Here is an 18,034-nt window from a genome sequence, read left to right on the forward strand (position 1 = left end):
GTTTTACTCGATGACTTTCCGTCTGTTACTACGAACTGCGACCTCTCTGACAGTTCCGGCCGTGGTGGCCGAGCGGTTCTAGGTGCTTCATTCCGGAACCGCACGACTACTACGGTCGCAGGTTCGAATCCTGCTTCGGGAATGGATGTGTGTAATGTCCTTAGGTTGGTTAGGATTAAGTAGTTTCAAGTTCTAGGGGACTGATGACCTCAGATGTTAAGTCCCATAGTGCTCTGAACCATTTGAACCAACCTTTCTGACAGGAAATCACGAATCCAGTCGCACAACTGAGGTGATAATCCGCAGGCACGCAGTTTGGTTAGAAGACACTTGTGAGGAACGGTGTCGAAAGCCTTCGGGAAATCTAAAAATACGGAATCAATTTGACATCCCCTGTCGATAGCACTTTCTACTTCATGAGTATAAAGAGCTAGTTGTGTTTCACAAGAACGATATTTTTTGAATCCGTGCTGACTATATGTCAGTAAATCGTTTTCTTCGAGTTACCTCATAATGTTCAAAATGGTTCAAATGGCTCTGAGCACTGTGGGACTTAAGATCTATGGTCATCAGTCCCCTAGAATTTAGGTTTAAGTAGTTCTAACTAACCTAAGGACATCACACAACACCCAGTCATCACGAGGCAGAGAATCATAGTGTTCGAATACAGTATATGTTCTACAACCCTACTGCAAATCGACGTTAGTGATACAGGCCTGTAATTCAGCAGATTACTCCTACTTCCGTTTCTGGGTATTGGTGTGACTTGATCAATTTCCCAGTCTTTAGGTACGGATCTTTCTGTGAGCGAGTGGTTGTATAGAATTGCTAAATAAGGAGCTATTTTATCAGCATTCTCTGCGAGGAACCTCACTGGTATACAATCTGGACCGGAGGCCTTGCCTTTATTAAGTGATTTAAGCTGCTTCGTTACTCCGAGGATATCTACTTCTATGTTTCTCATCTTGGCAGTTGTTCTTGATTGGAATTCAGGAATATTGACTTCGTCTTCTTTGGTGAAGGAGTTTCGGAAAACCATGTTTAATAACTCTGCTTTAGTGGCACTGTCATCAGTGACTTCACAGATGTTATCGTGCAGTGAAGGTGTTGCCACTGGTGTGCTTTACGTATGACCAGAATCTCTTTGGGTTTTCTGCCATATTTCGAGACAGAATTTCGCTGTGGAAATTATTAAAAACATCTCGTATTGAAGTACGCGCTATATTTCGAACTTCCGAAAAACTTTGCCAATCTTGGGGATTTTGCGTTCTTTTAAATTTGTTGCAGACGGACTGATTATGAAGACAAACCTTTTGTGTCTCTAACTATCGCTCGACAAAGCACTGAAGAGGAGTTGGCAACCTGTCCCGAATGGCTACTACGCTCTTGGTTTGTACTAACGACTCTGTGGGGCTTTGAAAACACGCTACACACAGTTTGTGAATTAGATTTGCGTGAAGGAGTAGCAGGAGAGGGTGTGCTAGATTTTTGTAACAACACTGGCAGTACGTGTGGCCGTTTGCCACAAAAGAAGCGTCAAAGTCGCGTCAAGCGTGGAGGGGGGGGGGGGGGGGTTGGGGGCGGGGGCGGGGGCGGGCGCGCGGGTGTGCGAGCGAGCGACCGCGCTTGTGCCGCATTTTACAGCGAGGGCAGGACTTGATGACACTTTTTCTCCGAAGGAGACACGTGCTGTGAGCGTTGCGGCTGTGGCCGGTTCTGCGACAGTTTGCGAGCCGAATGCGACGTCTGTTTGTCGCTGCGATCTGCAGAAAGATAGCCCAGCAGGCAGTTCCGAGCCAGAGCCTGTCACAGGAATCTCGATAGTCAAGAATCTGCAGAACGTGCTGCAAGGGAGGGTCCGGGTATTTAAGGATCCGTTCCCGAGCTCGGGAGTTACCTTCATTGTGCGTGATGGCATCGCGAACCATTCTATCACTGTAAATATTTCTGTCACACTCGAATCTACAATTTCTAGTAAGGGTCTACAAATTAGTCACCCCACTGAGCGTGTATATGTCCTTGTTGCTTATGCAACCGAAAGAATATATTACGAGGACAGGGTACAAGTAGCGGCTGCCCATTACACTCTGTGCCTGCAACAGATCCTCATACCGTGCTGGTTCAGGACGGGACTTGGGGAAGGGCCCGGTGCACAGCCACTTCTTGCAGGTGCGCCACTTGACCTACTCTGAGTTATATCAACTGCAGTTGGCGCAGCAGCCGATTTCAGTGTAGTAGGCATTATCTACAAACAGAGCACAAATACAAACAGCGAGAGGCAAAACTAGTAAAGAGAAAGCAAAAAAGGTTCAAAAGCGGAAGTTGTCGCAGTGATAACATAAATGCACACAAGCAAGGCAAACACTAAGTACCCAGAAGACAATTGAGCGAAAAAAAAAACAAAAAACAAACCACCGAAGGAACAGGAAAAACTCAGCAACATGGATCCCATAAGTACGTGCTACCGCTCGTCGCCACGTTTGTTTTGAACGTCTTGGTACAAAATGGTAAGGAGAAGCACGCTAGACATTTGTTCGCTATTCATTTCCATTCCTGCCAAACCTATCTGCGGCAGCAGTTTCTGCACAAGTTAACACAAAAAACAGAAGATTTACGTAACTCGTATTTTTCCAAACGTGCGAAGACTGATAGCAAATACTGGGCGCTCGTGGTGCACAGCCGCTGGAATCGTGGCTCAGCAGGCACGCACCATCGGATCTGCCACATCTCGAACAACCAGTCAGCATCAAAGGGAAATCTGCAGTTTCGTTGCCAACTATGAAACGCCGGTAGTGTGGTATCATACGTGATACCAGAATGGCTGAATCAGCGAAATTTTGATGTCAAACTGAAATGCAAATAAACAAAATTGATCAATTAGTCCCTCACCCTGACCACGCTCACCCTCCCCCCCCCCCGACCACATCCACCCCTTGATGACAACTTGTGTTTATCTTGGCCTGCACGTGGGTCCCAACCCCCTCCCCCCTCCCGCTTCCCTCCGCCACCTCTCCGCCTCCCCCCGCCACCTCTCCGCCTCCCCCCGCCGCCTCTCCGCCTCCCCCGGCCGCCTCTCCGCCTCCCCCCGCCGCCTCTCCGCCTCGCCCCGCCGCCTCTCCGCCTCGCCCCGCCGCCTCTCCGCCTCGCCCCGCCGCCTTTCCGCCTCGCCCCGCCGCCTCTCCGCCTCCCCCCGCCACCTCTCCGCCTCCCCCCGCCGCCTCTCCGCCTCCCCCCGCCGCCTCACCGCCTCGCCCCGCCGCCTCTCCACCTCGCCCCGCCGCCTCTCCGCCTCGCCCCGCCGCCTCTCCGCCTCCCCCCGCCGCCTCTCCGCCTCGCCCCGCCGCCTCTCTGCCTCGCCCCGCCGCATCTCCGGCTCGCCCCGCCGCCTCTCCGCCTCGCCCCGCCGCCTCTCCGCCTCGCCCCGCCGCCTCCTCGCCTCCCCCCGCCGCCTCTCCGCCTCCCCCCGCCGCCTCTCCGCCTCCCCCCGCCGCCTCTCCGCCTCGCCCCGCCGCCTCTCTGCCTCGCCCCGCCGCCTCCTCGCCTCCCCCCGCCGCCTCGCCGCCTCCCCCCGCCGCCTCTCCGCCTCCCCCCGCCGCCTCTCCGCCTCCCCCCGCCGCCTCTCCGCCTCCCCCCGCCGCCTCTCCGCCTCCCCCCGCCGCCTCTCCGCCTCCCCCCGACGCCTCCGCCTCCCTCCGCCGCCTCTCCGCCTCCCCCCGCCGCCTCTCCGCCTCCCCCCGCCGCCTCTCCGCCTCGCCCCGCCGCCTCTCCGCCTCGCCCCGCCGCCTCCTCGCCTCCCCCCGCCGCCTCTCCGCCTCCCCCCGCCGCCTCTCCGCCTCGCCCCGCCGCCTCTCCGCCTCGCCCCGCCGCCTCTCCGCCTCCCCCCGCCGCCTCTCCGCCTCCCCCCGCCGCCTCTCCGCCTCGCCCCGCCGCCTCTCCGCCTCGCCCCGCCGCCTCACCGCCTCCCCCCGCCGCCTCTCCGCCTCCCCCTGCCGCCTCTCCGCCTCGCCCCGCCGCCTCCCCGCCTCCCCCCGCCACCTCTCCGCCTCCCCCGCCGCCTCTCCGCCTCGCCCCGCCGCCTCTCCGCCTCGCCCCGCCGCCTCTCCGCCTCGCCTTATATGGTAAGGATCCCAAACAGCAAAAACTCCAGCGCTGTTTTTTAGACGATACTTTGCATCTTGCAAATGTTTCTCAATCTCTGCCCCGTCGCTGCAGCTTCGTCCATGTGATCGTTCCAATTTAAGTCTGACCTGAACGGAAGTCCGACAGCATTATATTCTGCATCCCGTGGAGAAAAAGGACGGACTGAGTTGATGCGTCAAGACCACGTTTTGCCGCCTCAGTGGAAATGGGAACATGTTGTCATAGCTCCACCAACCGTCTACAGTGTGTAAGGCCATCATCAAACGAAGCGTTCCCTTGTAACACGAGGTAGCAAAAAATATATTACGAACAGTTATGGTGATGTTTCTTGTTGGGAAAATAAGGAAGACTACACGTCACACGGAATGGAATAAGCACAAGAATTTTGCGAGTGCATTGCGATACAATTCTAAACTACATACAGGTACAGAAGGCTGAAGAGATCTGCATCTCTTAGGGTGCATTCACGTCTATACCCAAACATTCCCTCCCACATCAGTATTTTGTACCATTAACAAAGAAAACCTAGAAACTAACGTCATCGCTATTTCATATCATCTGTTAGAGAAATCGATAAGATATTGACAGGGCCCTGTCTCCTGATATATCTGAAACAAATAGTGTCTGCTTTCCAGCATTGACCATATGTGGCAATCCTATTAAATATGCAAGTATTGGTTCATTGGAGCACGAGGTTCATGATCGAAGTTGCTTCCAAAGACCAGTGTAAAATTTCATCACCTGTACTGTAGAAGGATTACATACAATAGACTATCACATGAGATGGTACCTGTATTGTTCCTTCATAACCAGTTTAATATATCGGATGTGTTACAACTGAAAAAAAAAAACAGTGGACATCGCCATACGCTTTGTTTTTTCTACCAAGACTTAGTCTGTTTCAGCTGCTGCTAAGCTGACATTAACATGTTTCGATCCTTTGGCTCTCACATGTTTCGATCCTTTGACCGACGACTGCATGGGGTAAACCATACAGCTACCACAACAGGCTGGAAGAAATAATGCACAGAGGTGATGTTTCTCATTGTCATAAATGTGGAAGACATCGCAACATATGGAAACTGGAAGAGTCTGCAGTATTTTAGAGCACTTCCAACAGCTATTCGAAGGTCATGCATGACCTGTACAGTCAATCTCATCTTCCCCATTGACAGGGTGTTCCATTTCGAAGAGCATTGTTCCTTCATTTTGCAGTCACGTACATGATTACTTTCCAGTGTTGACCATCGCTGGAACGTGCTGTCCACAAAAAACACGCGTGAGGTAGTAAAAATAAAAAGAGCGTATGGAAATAGAACGAGTCCGCAGCATTGCGGAACGCTTCCAAGCAACTGGTTGAAGGTGATGATCTCTACATTTAATCGCATGCTGCACAGCGACAAGTAGCAGATATCCAGTGGTGTCAGGCAATCATTATGCGGTGATCAAAGCATGCCCAGTGGATCGTCATGATGGAAAAGAGACCATTGATATAGGACGATGTACTGTAATACGCACTGTAGTTGATACTGAGATCAGTTCTAGCATAGCAATTTTATCTGTTCTGTAATTTCAATGCCAGTCAATGACACAGTAGAGAACTTCCCAGTTTCTGCATCATCGCTAAATCAACCCTCCACTATGTTGCAAGTACCATATACTACATAGCGAATGGAGCTAGATGACTGTACACTGCATCCCGCCGACGACATACACCAAAGAATACAAGGCAGCGTCCTATACCGATAAAAAGAGGTTATCTACATATTTCCAGCACATCGGTCACAGTGCAGAATTTCCTATTATGACTGTGGCGCCCATACACACAGGGAAAGATCACCAGAGTATTGTCGCCTTCGTAGGATAAAGTCGGAGATCGACAGTTCCCTCCGACATTGTCCTTGACCAATCCTTCCTGCAACACAAATCTTACCCACGGCACCCATCCAAAGCACAAGATGTCCCCGTATGCGTGCGTGTTGTGGAGGGCCGCGCATCTTATTCGTGTATGATAGACTTGAAAGTGTTGCATTGCTATGCAGTCCGGACATATGCAGTTTGAAACATTTCATGTAAATCAACCGTGTAATCATTTCTGAAGCATTATTCCACCATCTGGAGTCAGTACCACGGAGTTACCGGCATGAGAGAAATGCTTAGAGAGCATAAACGCACACTGCAATCATTACGCGGTTCTGCACCTATAAATGCTATACTGTTAAAGCCACACAATTTCAGAAGTATTAGTGACGTGGAATGGAATGCTCTTAATACTGTAATGGAGTATATATTTGTCCAACATCCGACATAACAACCACCCCGCAAGTATGTTACCCCATTCACTATGGTGTCAAATTTTAAAATATATTGTATATATTGTCATATTGCCGGCATGCCCACGTGTTGTTAGACTTCATACGAGGATATCTGCCTCCCATATACACATGCCTTTTAAAAAACCCTAAGAATTCCCCTCCTCCTGATATTCTACATGGACGCATTTGCATAGAAAGGTCATGAAAAGTATAGTAACACTTGGCTCATACCTTCATGAGACCCAGAGAGTGGTGCAGATTGGAAACTCGTAGTCTGGGAACAAATCCATGTATTGCTGGGGCACATGCGAGAGCTTGTCTGCAGACTCATGTAGCCACACACTTGATGTAAACTCAACGGCTGACACAGTTCTATACGTTCATCTGACTACCACTCTGTCTTGGGGATCTGCAACAGGGAGCTGACATGTGTACGGAAGTGACTTCTGCTGCTGTTCTGATATCTTTTTTTCCATATGTATGTGCTCTCACCGCTTACCATATAAGCATCGCTACTTTAGTTTACACCGCCCAACTCTGACAGGCCCCCACAACCGTGTCACATCATCTCCAAACTGTAGGTTTCGGGTATTTTTTTTGTCGTAGTAATAAGTTATTCGGTAGTTGACAATGGGTCGACTGCACGTAGCGTCCTGTACCACGAGAGTTTCCCTTCCCCATACCTACAGAGTGAACATCCCTGGTAGCGTAATTTATGGACGAACACTTAGCATTTTATGCATTCGAACCACAACCGTCAACCGCTGGCAACACTACACATAGCCGCACGGAGTAGCTGAGCGGTCTAGGGCTTCTTGCCACGGTTCGCGCAGCTCTCCCCGTCGGAGATTCGAGTCGTTACTAGGGCATGGGTGTGTGTTTTGTCCTTAGTGTAAGTTCGATTAAGTAGTGTGTAAGCTTAGGGACCGATGACCTAAGCAATACGGTCTCCTAGGATCTTACCACAAATTTCTACTACACATATACATGTAGACTATTCATGCATATTACCAATCCCGACGTCTCGGCTTCAACCTCTTGTAGACGATTTTCGGCAGTGCTACAGCCAAATACAGACAAACTCCTCGCAAAGCGATTCTGTAAGGGATGTCAGTACATTTAAACATCCTGCTAAAGAGCATATTACCGATGTATCGTAACAATATTGTCGAGATTCGGCAGTAACAAAAACTAAGCACGGCATCATACTCTGCCTACCAGACCTACTTTTATGCTCTTGAAGATCCACTATGATCGAACACGGTCATAGCCATTCCACTACTTTGTGTGCTAGGTGTCCATAGGATGGAGAGCGTCAGTCCTTCGTCCGTATTATTGTTATGCACAGTACAGACGACCTATTAGTTACTAGGTGCATCTGAGAGTAATCGTATACCGTCTCACTCTCAACCAATTACTCTACATATGCAGTGCATTTGTTCCATTTTTCTGTATGTCTGTCTGAGCTTGTGATGTGAATGGCTGTCATAAACCTCACCCAGCATTCCTGCTGGTGGATGCACCTTCGGACCCTATCCGGGACGTACTGCATTGTGGATCCCACAGTGGGAGGACGGGGTCGGGCTTATTGGAGCCATCCGCAGCACATGCACAGACACAGACATACAGAAAAATAGAACAAATGCTTTGCATCTGTAGAATATTTCGTTGTGAGTGATTGGGCGCTTTCGAGTGCATTACTATACTGTCGAACTAATGTGTTGGTCTGTACTGTACATAACAATGATGCTCACGGAGTATTGTCACCCTCCATCCGATGGACACCTAGCACACAAAATAGCAGAATAGGGATGGCCGTGTTCCATCATTGTGGATCTTGAAGAGCATAAAAGTAGGCGTGATAGGTACAGCAGGATGCCACGGTTCGTTGATATTACTGGCGAATCTCGACAATACTCTTAAGCCTGCGTAGCTTCACGTAGTGAAGTGGCTCCGTGCGCAGGTGTGGACGAGTGGCTGCTGCCGGCCGTCTCACATCGCAGCAGCGGAGGGCGCTCGTGGCTCGGCAGGCACACACCACCGGGTCTGCCACACCTCGCACGGCCACTGTCAGCATCTGAGGGAAATTTGCAGTTTCATTGCCGACTGTGAAACGCCAGTAGGGCAGTATCGATATGTGATACCACAAATAGAAACGTCCGAGGCCTCCTATGAGGAAAAAAGTTCTCCGGACAGTCTCCACTTAGCAAGCTTATAACACCGAATACATTTTCACTGCCAGGCTAACTCACTGAACAGAATGGGATGCGGCGGAATAGTTTTCGGGAAACCTTTTTGATGTAGGAGATGCTCTCAGGAGCCAACGCTAATGTCCTCGCAGCATTTATAAAAGTAGGCATCGTTCTTGGGATTAAAAATGAGTACCACATCCAAAGGCGTGCAGTTATTTATTTTATTGTGCTTTTGAATTGAGTACATCGAAAGCCTCATCCGCCATCTCTATGAAATCACTTGCGTGCCCTTCTGCAAGAATTATTAGGTAATCGTCTTTGCACAGACCGACTGCGAGTGTCCTTAGCAGTTGAAGTACTATCTTACACTACTGCAATTAATTGTAATGTGGTCTGAGATAACTCTACAACACAGTTTTTGTCACTGCTCCGTTTGCAACATAATGCCTTCATCCCGTAAGTGGTTCCTTAAGAGTTTGAGAAAATGTGAGGCGTCAGCGAACATCCTCACGCGTTTCAGAGAATCACTTGGCGAGGAGAACAGGTGTTTCTGTGGCTAACGCCAAGCTCCTTCTTTGCACCAATGCCTGCTACCGCAGCCACAGCAGTACAGCAAATACTGGCCAACGAAAGCAGTTTTCTGGATCACGAGCGCAGCTACGATTTGAATATCGAAACTGAAGTAGACGGACTGTTTCCACGTTGCAAACAACCCTCGCAATATTACAAATAAGGCTTTGCAGTGAGGTGCACGCGTCGTGTCATCACGTTGAGCATAATAAATTCTACTGTCGATGTTCATTTCATTAAACGACAAAATACAAATACGTTCCCTGTCACTCAGTGTTCCATCTGCAGTCTTCATCATCACTAAAACATCCTATGCAGTGCCAGGATGGCAACGCAATTTGTGGTTTATCGGAGAATGCCAGACTGATGCTGCAAGCAGAGGGTATCCGAATGTTTCCCTGAGAAAATTGTAACTTCTCTGTAAAATTACACGCAAATTAACCTACTTTCGAAAGTCCTCTTCGGCACATCTAACCCGTTCTGTAATGTAATAAACCCCTGATCTGCTTGTGTATTCCAGTATTAAAGTAATTTCACCAGACGTAAGTGCTTTTTTATTACTTTCATCTCTTCAAATACGTAATAAACATCATTTCAGTCAGTAGTCATCAACGAAAAAACGTCTGCAAAATTTCATACATATGTTTTCCAGGTGAGAATTTCTCATTCTATTAAGAATCATTGGGAACAACTTCATCAGTAAGAGTACATTTATCTGTTTACTTGTTCCGTGGTGGAAGTTTTCGAAAGTCTTTACGCTTCTTCTATGGATATCAAGTTTGTTAAAATGTTTCTTCCGTTCCTCCATTGCGTGTGCTGCTCTATCACTCGCGCTACTACCGCAACACAAATTACACGCTGGAAATGCAGCACTCTTAAGCTCTCGTTTCCGCGGTACCTCAAGTCCCCAAAGTAATCGGTTATGAGCATCACCACCCACATCATCACAGACTGGATTTGCTTGCACACTTTCAAAAGACTTTCACCTACAAATTACTCATTGCACGAAAGTGACTGTGATTCTGCGAGTGCTGTCGCTTGCGCTTATAGATCTGACCTCACTGAGGATGCCAACATAGAAACTGGTTTCCGTGGTCATGATAGAGTAATATCAACTATGATTATCAAACTACAAAGAACAAGCACAAGGATTTATATGTTCAACAAACTAGGTAAAGAGGCAGTAGTGTCATGTCTCAGTAAAGGACCCTACGCAGTTTCCTGTTTATCGGCCGACCAACAAATTGTGCATGTGTAGCTTGTCGTCCGACCGACCGACTAACTGCACGCGAGTAGTCTTATCGGTTGAAGACCGACCGATTTATCTTTGCCGTCGGTTGGTTAGGTAAGACCAGCAACCAGAGGTCCCCCCCCCCCCCACCCCTCCCTCCCCACGGCACCCATCCGCCCTACAAATTATGTAGTGTGTAGTCTGAAAACGAACTGCTATTGGGCGGTTGGCACGACAGTCACTGCGCGCGGGATTCAACGCAGTCCAAATATGGCTAACACGACAGTGTGCGAGACAGACCAAAAAGAAATGAAGTGCTTCTTTCATTTTTAACGAATCCATAATGGTTTCATGTGGCAAACAAAGAAAGTAAAAGATACACACTTCTGTGAGTAACTGTCAGTCGACTGTTTGTTTTTCGGTTTTATTTCCAATAGTCATCGGAAAGGAAGTCTGATAATCTTAAGTAGAGACAGATTGGATTTTTATTTCATTTCAGATACGTATCGAAAAGAAAATCTAAAATCCGAATTGTCGACAGTCGATGGACCTTTACTCATGAAATGCACTTGGTTCATTATTAGAAGTGTTACAAAAATCCAACCTATCGTCACCCGTTCTGCTATGAAGAGCAAAGTGAAGGACTTTTCTAAAGTTATAACAGCTGCTAAATGCGTCATTTCTTATAAACCTGTTGCTGAATTTATTACATAATATCCGCCGCTGCCATTTGCAGTCTTCCTTCTTGTAATTTGAAATGGGTTTCTTGAATTTGCAGGGGATATCATTAATATTAAATACGAACATAATTTATTTATGTTCATGTAAACTTTATGAATTTGATTTTCGTTTCGCTTTTGCAACTATGAATGACCTTCCATGTTCCAAGAATCATTTTAGATACTGTTTGTGGGGACCAATTGCGCTGCATCTGAGGTTCTCGCAACTTCTGCTAATGGGTAGAAATCGTAATGTAGCTACCATTCGACGACGTTCAGGAGCTCCGATAAACTTTTTCGAAATTATTTAAGAATGGATGAAAAATCTTCGGACCCCCTCTCCGTAAGTTACACAGCGTAGGTGCATTTCATCCATTGCAATAGACAGTTCTTTACCCACAACTTTATCACGGATTTTTCTGACCTTTCTAGATAAAAAACAGCCAAATCAAATCCCAAATCTTCTCCTGTGTAATAGTAAGCGGTGTCTCGTAAAACGTCATCACCAGCGCTAGGAACCGGGCGGCGCTGAAGACGTTGCGTGTAGTCTATCGGAACGTGCGTTGTGTAGACTATTGACCGACTGACAAATTTCGTGGCAAATTGTGTGTGTGTGGGAGGGGGGAGAGGTGGGGTACAAGGTCTTTAACGAACTCAGAATATTTGACTCTGGAGAGAAACGTATAAAGAACTGTGGCTCAAGTTTAAAACAAAAGTTGACCATACGTTTGAAAGATATGTAACTAGTACAGCAGTTGATGGGACGGGCTAGTCCTGCATGACGGAGTAATCCAGCACAAAATGCGAGGTGTGCTGAGCACAGCCTGACTGAACAGCCTGCCCGCACTAGTTATAGTGGCCATTACCTAGGGGTAATGTTTGACTCCATAATCGTTAAACGTGTGTTTATCCCTGCAGGACTACATCCAGCACAGGCTTCTGATTCGTGGTGTATTTGTAATCGTGCAGAGTGAGGAAGTGTGTACAGTAACAAGTAACTCTGAAACCAATGCGTAAACGGAGAAGAAACGGGAGAGTCTAAAAAGCGTAGTAAGGAATAAATATTTGTTGTAAACTAAAGCACAGTCTACAGGATATGTGTCATGTGTAAATTGATCACTGTTACTACGTTGAAGTCGGAAACAACTTATTTAAAGAAATACAGTTGTAAGAAATCACACACTTACACACCTCCTTCAGCAATGTAGGTAGTAATAAAAAACTCAAATGTTTCAAATGCCTCTGAGCACTATGGGACTTAACATCAGCGGTCATCAGTCCCCTAGAACTTAGAACTACTTACACCTAACTAACTTAAGGACATCACACACATCCATGCCTGAGGCAGGATACGAACCTGCGATCGTAGCGGACGAGCGGTACGAGTTGAAGCGCCTAGAACCGCTCGGCAACACCGTCCGGCTAATAAAAACAAGTGTGAACTTTGCTACAATGTGTGCTAAAAAGATGGCACCTTTTAGACGTGACAGGTGTTTCTGAGGAAGGTTTCAAAGAAATAGGCCAAGAATTAATTCATCTAGGTGCATATTATCGAGAAGTCAGAAGTTCATATGTTATGCCAAATATTTCTACTGTACGTAGACAGGCTTCTTGCAGTCCGAATCCGAATGAGGGCTTCTGTTACTAAGTAAGTTATTAATAAAACATTGTCTGCGACAGTTGATACGTGGACTGATTCGTACAAAAGTTGAATTATTTGACACTTACAACACATTACATAAATACAGATTGCCCTCATGTGTATAACGTTTTATTTATAACTAAATTCCCGGGCGTTAAGCTGATAGGACTAAATATTACCAAACACGCACAGGGGAGGATGACTGATACGAAAATTTCGCAGGACATTTTGCATAATTTTTTTTTTATTTCCGACCAGGGTTTTAATAAAATAACAGCTTTGGAAAATCGTGAAAGCCTTCTCTGTGGTGCTCATTGTAAAACAGCAGTCAGCCACAATTGCGCTGTTAAATGATATGAAGAACAGCGGCTTGTGCTCATGCTTGGAGCCAAAGTACTGCACATGTTGGAACAGTTCGTGCACTATGTTCGAGTCCGTACACACACTGTGCAAAGAAGTTGCTGCTTAGTGAAGGATAAGAATTCCGCTTACCGATTAGAGGGGTATGAGAATGAACTTGCAGGAAGAATTGTAGATTTCTCGAAACCATTTAAAGCGGGTACATACTAATCAGAAGCAAAAATACCTAGAATCCCGTTAGTTCTTCCTTGGTTTTACAAACTGCAGAAAATCTGGAGTGTCGAAGACAGTGACTGTGAATTCGTTGAATTACTGCAGTTACAAGTTCTGTTTCATCACGATACGAGGCAAGAATAGATTCGTAATTGCCACATTTGTTTCGATTAGTTTCCGTTACCTAAATATGTTCGACACAAATGAAAACCAAAACTTCTTGGCACTGCATGACGAATATGTGGAAGCTGTTCAGATACAGCATGCAACCATGAACGTAGACGTTTTTGTATAGACTGTGTCTCATAGTGAAACGAAATACTGTGTGCAAATTAATGTCACAGAGGTCCCGTGTGGGCTGCAGTAATCGTATGGCAGCGAAATTTGGTAGGTAATGAGATAATGTGGAACCGATGCAAATCTGGCGCTGTGAATGCAAGATAGCCATATGGAAGTGTTTCCGTACGTAACGGATTAGGACCGGGACGTGGCAGGAAAGCTCAAAGAAGTGGAAAGCCACAATCTTTATTTTGTTATTAACGTCGCCTACACAGTTTGTTAAATACGATCACCGGAAACATCGACGAGATGCTGCATCCGTAAAACAACAGGCCACCAGTCGCTCACAGCAGTTCTGGTGGAATCTGAGCAGTGTGTTCCTGTGTGCTGGCCTTCAGGTCAGGTAGAGACCGAACGCGTCCGTGGTAAATGCGTACTTTCAGATACCCTCAGAGCTAAAAGTTACATGGATTCGAATAAAGTGACCTTGTAGTTCATGCATCTAGAAAATCTCTCGAAATGACACTTAAGGTGTTGCCCCACCTTGCATGAAAACGATGGTTTCCACAGAGCTGCGCTTTTCCAAAGTAGGAATCACGTTCTGTACAATAAGGTCTCGATAGCGTGCCGACGTCACAGTAAACCTGACAGGTTCTCTGGGTTTGTTCTCTTTACAGAACGGACTATTACTACATTGGACACGTGCTGCACAGGCAGTTACAGCAACAGCAATCTTATCAATAACTTCCAAAGAGATATGACACCTTCCTCTTCCGAGTGTACAGCTAATACAGTATTTTCGAATATCATCGTCAACTAATGTGTACCATTTAATGACATGAGGTCTCTCCTCAGACCTATCAGTAGGTGATACTCTCTCAATGCAGCACTCTAACTGCTGCCGTCCACATAAAACAGTTTCACTAATAGTCAACGCTTCCTCTCCTCGACAGCCATACTGTTCACTCACGTTATGGCTTGTCAAATGACAGAGTGAGTGGTTGGGCTGAGCCATTTCCAGCCTACATTTGATGTCAAATTGATACCAAAGTAATTCTACAAATTAATTAATTGATCAATTACTTACCCACACCCCGTGATGATGTCACAGGTTTACCCCAGCTGGCACATCGGTCCCTCCTCAGGGAATTCCCAGCTCCCTCCCTTCCCATGACGTAATCCAAGATGGCAGCCTGTGAAAAAAAGTGGGAAATTTGCTCAGTCTGTGCCAAGCTACTGGTCAGGGAGGATCTCACGATGGTAGGCTAATACAATGTTAAACAATATCCATGCAAATTGTTTAATGCATTGTGGTTATTTATTTCTAATACACCTCGAAATTGTCACTGGAGTTCAAACAATTTACAGGGATACTGTATACACAGATATTGTTTCACACATATAGAAAAAATTCACAGCTAGTAGCAGGTTGAATAAAAAGATCGAAACTAAATGTTGCATGGAATTTTTAAACCCAGGTATTGTGTGAAATATTTAACACAGTCTGCAAATTAAAGTTACAGCAGGATTAAAATATAACACTGAAGAAAGAAAGAAAGGTAGAAAGAAAGAGAGAGAGAGAGAGAGAGAGAGAGAGCTTTGCAGGTGACACAAGAATTTTAAGACAATTTGCGATGTAATTACACTTTTTAATCCGAGAAATCCCACCACACTTGAACACAGAGCTTGAAACGATCATGGCGGATTCTTGCACACTTGTGAAACCTACCAGTCTTCATCCAGCTTTCCTCCCTCGGACGCTTCATGCACTTTTGAGGGAAATACAAAAGGCTTCCCCCATGATGCACTTCACACACTGTTTGATGCCTCAGTATACTTACAAATGGTGCTTTACACAATTTGCTTCAAATACACTTCCACACAAAATGCTGCCCTGTATTTGGAAAGTGTTATATACCTGTGCTGGAAGTTGCAGCGCACTGAGCCATGGCCGGGCATCTTAGAATCCGTGGCGGCCCCAGTACAAACTTCCTGAAACCACTTGCGAGCACAGCACCAGGTGCACGTGGAACGAAAATACATCACGTAAAAATAAGTGAACGCAAATACACTCGAAAATCACAAATACACTGGAAAGTACAACGCGTGGTTTATAAAGTGAAATGAAAACAAATGAGCGCGAATAAATCGTAGTGAAACTCTCAAGATGATCCTACGTCATGTAAAAGGATGCTGACAGCAGGGCAGGGGAGGTGTGAGGAGGGAGACGGGATACTGGACGTAGAGATGAGCTGGGAGCCACGACTGTGTAGGGCGGCGTACCCCCGACTGAACCCCGCTCTCTGGCTTGAGGCAACAGAAACAGCCTCTGTAAAACTGCTGCCAGGGCACATGTCCAGGCCTGAGAGCGTGTCCTGTGGCGATGACGGGGAAGCACCAGCGACGATTGGTCCACGTCCATTGGGTCGGCAAGAGGGGACGGCGGGAGCGAGGACGCATCGTCCATCCGCTCCTCCTGAGGTGCCCTGGTGGGACGTGCAGGCGGCTGCGAAGGCCGTGAGGTCCGGTGAGGCCGCGAATCTGGGGGAAGGAGAGCAGCAGAGTCATGGGGCAAATGACGCGCACCAGTTTTGGTTCTGTTGGCATCACTGCAAACCATCGGGACCTGCAGTGAAGTACATAAAAGAGCCAATGCGTTCCTGGATTACGCCTATTTCCCAGCGCCCACGGTTGCCGTAATCCCTGAAAATAACAAGATCGCGTGGTGCAAAGCGACACTTGCGAACAGTTGGCAGCGCCGGACGCTGCAGTGGGTGTAGCAAGTACACGCCGAACCTCCGCCAGTTATGGTCCGTCTCGTGGTTGGAGCGATAGGAGGCGAGAAAGAGTTGCAGCGCCTGTTCCCGTGTGTGGGTATTGCGAAGCTTGGCCTTCTGTTGTTTAAATTTGCGCACGAAGCTGCGTCTCCATTGGACTGGGAGTGAAACGGAACACTTGTTAGACGACGAATGCCGTTTCTTTCACAACACCGTTCAAAATCGAGTGAACTGTGATCCGTTGTCCAACGCATGTATTTCTGGGAAACCTTCTATGCAAAACATGGAGGACTAAGATTGAATGGTGCTACGTGATGTGGTGGAAGCCATAGGCACCACAAATGGGAACTTTCTACAGGAATTGACCACTATCAGACAATGAGCGTTCCGAAATGGTCCTGCAGAGTCTATGTGCACCCATTGCCATCGGGATTGAGTTGTAGGCAAAACTGCGAATGTCTGTCGTGAGGTGGATTGGCTTTCCGGGCATGCCCGACACTGTGACGCCATCTTTTCTATGTGGACATCGATGCCCTGCCAAGTACAGTGCCAGCGCGATAACTATTTGATGCGAACAATTCACCAATGTCCTTGGTGTTTCATTCGCAACACATCCTTTTGCAATACTTCGGGAAAGAGCACATGCGATTGTCCACTGTTAGATTACACTAATATCATGCCTTGTGCGCCGACATTTTGCACGTCGGCATAACCTTTCAGTACAACAACTGAGTTGTGCACACTGCACAATCAACAACGTCAAGACGAGCGAACGCAATGCAACAAAATCTTGATATAGGGGTCTGCTTCTGTGGCCTGTGCAGTTTGTGCAGGACTCTGAATTACTGGAATCTTTTTCCTTACATTACAGACATAGATCTGACACAAGATGCGGCAGATGCATCAAAGCCAGAATCTGGGCCAATTGGAAGGCGAGATGGGGGTTCTACACTGCCGTGCTTTGCCTTAGGTCTGTGCACAATTTGATACTGATGCTTCAAGCAATGAAGCACAACGTTGGAACTTTTGAGAAGTGCGTGTAGAAGCCGGTTTTGACGGATGAAACATGGACTGCAAAGGGGTGTCATCCGTCACTAAAAAGAACTTACGACTGTGCAAATTGTGATGGAATTTGGTCACACCGTATGCATAGTGAGAGCCCCTTTTTCTATTTGAATATAATTGCACTGAGCTTGAGGTAACAACTTTGCAAAGTCGGCATTTTTCCAAGTAGACGCTTCCTGTTACAGAATCAGCGCTGTGATTTGGCAGAGAATTTGAAGCAAAGGCAAAAGGTCTGTCTTGTGCACCGAGTCACAATGCACTAAAAATCTGTCACGACACATTTCAGTAAGTCAAAAATGCCTTGTTCAGTAACAGTCTTTAGTTCACACAAAAGGTACATTTTCGCGACGCAAGCGGTGCAATGGAGCTGCGATCAGAGCAGCATTCGGTATGACCCGAATGTAGAATGTCATCTTGCCTAGTACTGACTGGAGATCTGACACATTGCGGGGCGTAGGGGCAGGTCACGGATTGCAATCAAATGAGATTGGAGGGGGTGAACACCCAGACTGTTTAGCACATGACCTCAGT

At 47.1% G+C, this 18,034-nt stretch overlaps 1 protein-coding gene across 1 annotated transcript; it reads right to left on the minus strand.

The window, feature by feature from the left end:
* Positions 1–1,638: 1,638 nt before the first annotated feature.
* Positions 1,639–15,620, minus strand: LOC124788379 (golgin subfamily A member 6-like protein 2). The gene is made up of 3 exons (XM_047255645.1): positions 15,580–15,620; positions 3,009–4,110; positions 1,639–1,803 (listed from the first exon to the last, which is right to left on the minus strand). Exons 1-3 carry the CDS (start codon positions 15,618–15,620, stop codon positions 1,639–1,641), a joined length of 1,308 nt encoding a protein of 435 aa, XP_047111601.1.
* Positions 15,621–18,034: the final 2,414 nt, after the last annotated feature.

This window comes from Schistocerca piceifrons, chromosome 3 (genome assembly GCF_021461385.2).
Source record: "Schistocerca piceifrons isolate TAMUIC-IGC-003096 chromosome 3, iqSchPice1.1, whole genome shotgun sequence".
Taxonomy (NCBI): domain Eukaryota; kingdom Metazoa; phylum Arthropoda; class Insecta; order Orthoptera; family Acrididae; genus Schistocerca; species Schistocerca piceifrons.